Source organism: Populus nigra, chromosome 3 (assembly GCF_951802175.1).
Source record: "Populus nigra chromosome 3, ddPopNigr1.1, whole genome shotgun sequence".
Classification (NCBI taxonomy): domain Eukaryota; kingdom Viridiplantae; phylum Streptophyta; class Magnoliopsida; order Malpighiales; family Salicaceae; genus Populus; species Populus nigra.
Window position 1 is genome coordinate 12,796,945 of NC_084854.1, and position 6,411 is coordinate 12,803,355.

Here is a 6,411-nt window from a genome sequence, read left to right on the forward strand (position 1 = left end):
ATCGTTTGAATAAGATTCAAAACTCTTTTTAAATCTCATTCTATATTAGTCGAGGATTTCTTAATCAATACTATTTGAGAAAAAATGGAACATTTTTTCTGTTCACTTAGAGTAATGAATCATCTATTGATTACTCAAGTACCTTCATATAGTTCATGTATACCTAATATTTGCCATTTTTGTTACTTTGATTAAGTAATCAAGAGATGATTCATCATCTTAGGTGAATTAGAATTATTGTTTTTTAATTTATTCTCAAATAATATTGATTATGAAATCTTTGGCCAAGATGGAATAAGTTTTGAGAAGATTTTCTAAATTTTATTTAAATAATCAATGACTATAATGTTTAGAACTAACATGATTTAACAAAATAGACATACTCCATGCTATTATATTCTATAATAAAAGAGATAGATTTGCATAGTGAATGTTTGATTTTACCCTTAGTGGGTAATCTTAGGTTTAGGGGTAGGAAGGTCTTTTTAATGGGACCTATTAGTAATTACATTAAAGAAGGGAGTTAATCGGTATTTTGATATTTTTTTCCATAGTATAATTACTAAATGACCCTTAGAATTTTTTTTTCCTTGGTTTCATGGGCTTTTCAGGTTTTTTTATCTTTTTTTGTACAACTCAATCACTTAAATGCCCTTAAAAATTAATCTTCCTCAAAAATATTATTTTTATAATTTTCATATGGATTCAGGGGTAATTAGGTCTTTTAATATATATAAATTATTATTTTAATTCATGGTTGGTGCCTGCTAAGCACCCGTTAGCAAGTAGGTGTCATCTATGTCATTCAGGTGGCGCGTGTGACATCAAAACAACATTGAACACAACCTTTCAGGGTGGTGTTCGATACGCCTTACCGTCCCCATTGCGGTGGTGAAGTGCGTGTTCGCATCTGGCTAGCAGTAGAGCTCCGACCACAAGTTTTTCCCTCCCTCTCTTCCCTTCTAGAAAAATATGTTGACTATTGCAAAAAAACAAAAAAAGTTTGGCTATTTGTTTGTTATGTTAAATTAGATCTTCATTCTTTTGATTGCAATATATTTGATCTCGAATCATTTATTGAGTTAATTTTGTTTTTCAATTTCATCCTTTTACACTTGATTTGTATATTAGATTTGATCATCATTTTTTTAATTACAATGTATTTGGTCTTTAATCATTTATTGAGTTAATTTTCTCTTCAATTTCATCTCTTTACACTTGATTTTTATAATAGATTTGGTCCTCATTCTTTTAGTTGTGATTTTTTGGTCTTGAATCCTTTATTGAATTAGATTTAGTCATCCCTTTTAATTTCATTATTTGACATTTGATTTTTATATTAGATATGATCCTTATTTTTTTATTGTTATTTTTAGTTGTTCTTATCATTTTTTTAATTGAAATTTTTTTTCAATTTCATCTCTTATGATTTGGTTTTATTTTCTTTTTGTGTTAAACCTGGTTCTCTTTAGGGAACCTAATGGGTCACACATATAAGAATAATTGGTCATAAATTAAAATGGAATGATTAATCAATTGTGACTTGATTGTAAATAAATTTTAGAAATTAAGGACCAGAATGTAATTAATACATAAGATTACAATTGTAGACCTAGAAAAAAAATCAAGTAGGGACTTGATTAAATAAATTTTTTAAATTATCTTAAAATAATATATGTGATATTATTTAAAGAGCAAACACCATCATATATCCATAGCATAAATGAGCCCAGGAAAAACTCTCAGTTGCACAATCGTATTTCTTGGTTGCACAAAACCATGCCATCCCATTCAAGGCAATCATTATTTATACATGTGCATTCAACCTTAAATACCCTCAGGGAACAATCATTTCTTAGTTGATCTCTGTTTTTTTTTTTTTTTTTTTTTTTTGGGGGGGGGGGGGCATTAGGTAAATAATAGCCATTTGCTGTTCTGAAACTTGGAAATATCTGAAAAGTATAAATTCGATGCACAAACAACCCAAGTAATTCAATTAATGTTTTGCCTTTTGGTGACAATCATCATCATGGGTTAAAAAATAATAATAATAAAGGGGACCATCCGTGATGACACAGTTTAAAAACGGAGAAAAATCAGTGCCTTGCAAGTGTGGCAAATATTGAATACCTTAAAAATAAAATCAAAGGCATAGAAGCAATGAAACAATTATAACCTCTTCAATGATGATAAATTAGCATAGAAGCAACCAAATTCTCTAGTTGATTAACCACCGAACTTTCACATGCCTCTTAATTATTATATTTACATACATACCTACAGCCATTCTCGGACCTCTGAACACAATGCCCAGAAGGACAGCACAAGTGCCTAACTCATTTTATCTGATAAACACACTTCATATCTTCAAAGAATCCATTAGAGTTATGCTTCTACATCCTACTCATTTCCATTCAATCTCTATTTTTCTCTTCTCTCCTCTCCCAATCTCACTCTTCATCTCCCATTTTCTCACTCGCAGTTCTCCCCAGCTACCATTCTCAACAACCAGCATAACAGATCATCTACTTGAACACTATGGAGTTCTCCCTCAACTGGCCTCCAAAACTTTAATACACATCATCGTTTGCTTCCCCTCCTCCATCACATTCGGGCTCCTTGGACAAGCCGCTACTGTTCAGCTAGTTTCAGACAGCTACAATGGAATAAACCTCAACGGAAGACGGTTACTTGTGAGAAGCGGGGCAGCTTGGATTAAGCTTCTCCGAACTTGTTTTTGGGAGTTACTTATCCTGCTTGCTCTTTGGGTGATTTTTGTTGCTACTTTGGTGTCAGTTCCTGGTACACTGTTTGCTTATGGAATATGTTCTAGAATGCTAGGATTACGGGTAATTCTAGGGTTTCTAGGAGCACCCTTCTGTCTGGCATTTGCGCATCTTGTGGTTGTAGCAAATTTAGCAAAGGTTTTGGCAGTTTTGGAGAGTGAGTGCTGTGGGTTTAAATCATTAGTTAAGGCCAGTAATATGATGGCCGGGAGACAACAAACAGCTCTAGTTATGGCTTTGTTGAGTAATATGGGACTTGGACTAGTTGAGTATTTGTTTGAGCTTAAGATGAGCAAGGGCATCAGTTTTTGGGAAGGGCCAATGCTGGTATCTATGTATTCCACGGTGCTTGTTTTTGACACTGTTACTACTGTTGTATTCTATTATGCCTGTAAACCTTGAGATTATACCATCTTCGGCCACAGAAAATGATAGGTAATTTTTGGGCCACTAAAGCACCCGGTTTTTTCTATCACTTTGTTATTTTCAGTATGGGCCAGAATCACATTCACAAACATGAAAAATATAATAAAAATGTAACATTTTTAGCTATTGATTCAAAGAAGCTACGCAGATTACATAAAGTGGCATCTTAAAAGCAAATACATAACAACAACATAAACCGACAAGATTATCATTAGCTAGTATGACAAGAGTCTATGCTACCAAGGAAATCCCAACCACGAGAAAAATCTTATGTTAGATCTTTAATACATAACCTTCATGTCCATCAAATCCTGAAAAACCTTGCAAGTCACAGCATAGTTAGACTTTCCGACAATTGTCTCTCCACACCATGATCAGACATCATCATGGTTTCGAAACTTCAAATGCCAAGAACGCGGACTTCAAAATCTCTGTTACAAGAAATACTGCAAGATTTACCATATTGTATAGGAAAGAGGTAAAACTTTATAAGATATTGCAGACACTAAATCCTAATAAAGTAGTTCCATTACCTTGAACAGCCCAAAATATAAACCAAAATTACAATCTAGCAAACCATGCAGTTCTGGCAAGATAACAAAAAAAAAATACATCTACATCTAGAATAATCAGTTAATCAATCAACAGAGCCTTTAAATCACCTCATGAAACAACCATGATAAGTCGTAGCTCATAGGTTGACCCTCACATTATTACCAAGATAACTTGACAACCCTAGATAAAAAACAATTGCTAACATTCAATGAAAAAACTTCACGCACAAGTTTGTTAAATAAGAATTTCAATCTAAAAACTTAAACTATTAAGTTATTTTATATTACTCTTAACATATCCCAAAGTAAAAACCTTTTTGAATTTGAAACTTATATATATTCACTACTACTTTGAAATTAATTTATTAATTTAATTAAATGGAATAAGAGTTGTTGTTACCTATTTTTGACCCCACAAAACTCAAGAAAAGAAAAAAGAAAAGAAAAAAGAAAATAAAAAAAATACAAGAGGATACACATTAAGAAAACCCAAAAGATGGCCCATGTTGGTGATGAAAGACCAAAATAACAAGTGGAAAACTTGAAGGACCAGAATGTATAAGATTGATAAAATTAGATATCCAATCCTGATTGATGAAAGACCCATTTAGTGAAAATATATTGATTTGGGGTAAAGAGATACAATTAGGAAGAGTAAGGACTTTATGAAGATTTTGGAAGGCTCAATCAATTATATTGAGGACATGATTTCAAGGAAAATCAATTTTTTAAAGTCAATTTGGGTTTTAATTGAAAGAAATTGAAGTTTGCGGATTGAAATTGGACTCTAAAAAGTTTAATTGGTCAAATCAGGGGCTTAATTGTAAAAAAAATTAAAGTTTAATGGCTAATTAGGGGTTTGATTAAAGAAATTCAAAACTAAAGACCAAATTGTAAAAGACTTGAGATTTCAAGGGTTGAAATTGACAAATCAGGGGTCAAATTAAAGAAAATTAAAATTTTAATAGTCAATTAAGAGTCCAAATGCACAAATCAGAAAGAAAGAACCAAGATGAAATGGTCATTAAACTTTGGGGTTGATGATTGAGTTTGATATGAGTGGAAATTGCATGAAATTAAGAGTTTGAGAGGCAATTAAAAGCAATTAGAAGAACAAAAACTAAAATAAAATATTTTAGATCCCAAATTAAAAACCCTAATTTCTAGGGACTTAACCAAGACAACGCATCGATCAGCCTCTGTTCTATCTTCTTCCTTGGCAATTCACGATGATTAGGTTAACATTTTTTAAAAACTCACCATGGAGTTCCAGACCACCAAATGACATGTGGTTTTTCGTAAATGGAAGAGAAACATCCCCTCTACAACCCTATTTCTATGAAATTAGATGTTTACATCCTAATTTTTCCATAGAAGTCCCCAACATCTTGTCTTTAATCGGCCATTACTCAATTTTTAGATTCTACTGATCATGTTGAAACCTTCAAGTGAGTGAATGTAGAGCTTAACCTCTAAATTAAACAAGGTTGGATCCATACAAAATATGTACACCCCCTCTACTAACTTCAGGTGGTCTTCAACAATGATGACGTTAGTATTACTTTGACAAAGCCTTGAAAGTGACCATCCTAGTCAATCTTGGCTGAGATATCCATTTGCATAAAACCATTTAATCTGTTCACACTTAAAAATTTCCAAACGGTTCTTATCAGAGGGGTTGTTGCAGGTTGGGCTACAGTTGGTTTTGGGGGAGAGAAAAAGTCATTTTTTTTTTCCTCTCTTGTATTTATACCCTTCTTAAATGAGATGGGGGTGTTTGGGTGATGGTCATGCTTAATCTTATCTCTCTTTCGGGTTATCTTAAGGTTAGTTACCTCCCTTACAATTCCCACCTAAAGTAGGCTAGTTTGTTTCCTTTAATTCTTTTCTAACATAAGCCGGTCTAATACTATTTATTTTTGGGTTTTACACAAAACTTGTGTTCTTCTTCTCTTCCTTCAAGTAACAAGGGAGAAATCACCATCTAAAGGGATCTCAAGAGAGATTAGGGGTGATACTTGATGCAACCATATTATTCAATAGTTTCACCCACATTTAACTAGTGTTTTGCCTATGTTTTATATATAAAATGCCTTGTTATTCTTTGTTTTATGTTTTGAAGGCACTTTTGGATGAAAGATGCAAAAAGGAGTAAATTGGAGATAATTGGCAGATTTGACCTTCAGTCGATGTTTTGTGCAGAGCGTGAGCTTTAGAGGTTGAAATGAAGTGATTCCAGTGGAATTAAAAAGGTAACATCCATACCTTTCTGGACATCTAAGGCAAGAAAATAAAATAAGGAAGAACATGGAAATCGCAGCCTTCAAAGTCAAATCTCGCAATCTGCCAGTGTTGACCTTCGGCCATTCCAACTTGAATATCTGGAGCTACAGAAGTCCAATTGATGCAAACTCAATTTTTTTGGATTCATGACTCAAAGTTATATAAACGCTCAATATTTCAGCCAAAAACGATGTCATATGAGGGAGATATGATTTTTCAAAGATGACATCTGAATTCTGCCAGCAAACAGGTTTCGTGAAGAAACGAGTCCAAATTACGTTCCGAAGCATCTAAACCGATATCCAAGTTTTTATTTCAGCAATTTAGCTCCTCTAAGTCAAAGCTTGAAGATTTCATGCAAG

The 6,411-nt window shown here is 33.0% G+C and overlaps 1 protein-coding gene across 1 annotated transcript; it reads left to right on the forward strand.

Annotated features, from left to right (window-relative positions):
• The first annotated feature begins 2,277 nt into the window (after nt 1–2,277).
• On the forward strand, nt 2,278–3,258 carry LOC133689212 (uncharacterized). Its single transcript, XM_062108999.1, has one exon. It carries the CDS (start codon nt 2,307–2,309, stop codon nt 3,186–3,188), a length of 882 nt encoding a protein of 293 aa, XP_061964983.1. The 5' UTR covers nt 2,278–2,306; the 3' UTR covers nt 3,189–3,258.
• The last annotated feature ends 3,153 nt before the right edge of the window (nt 3,259–6,411 follow it).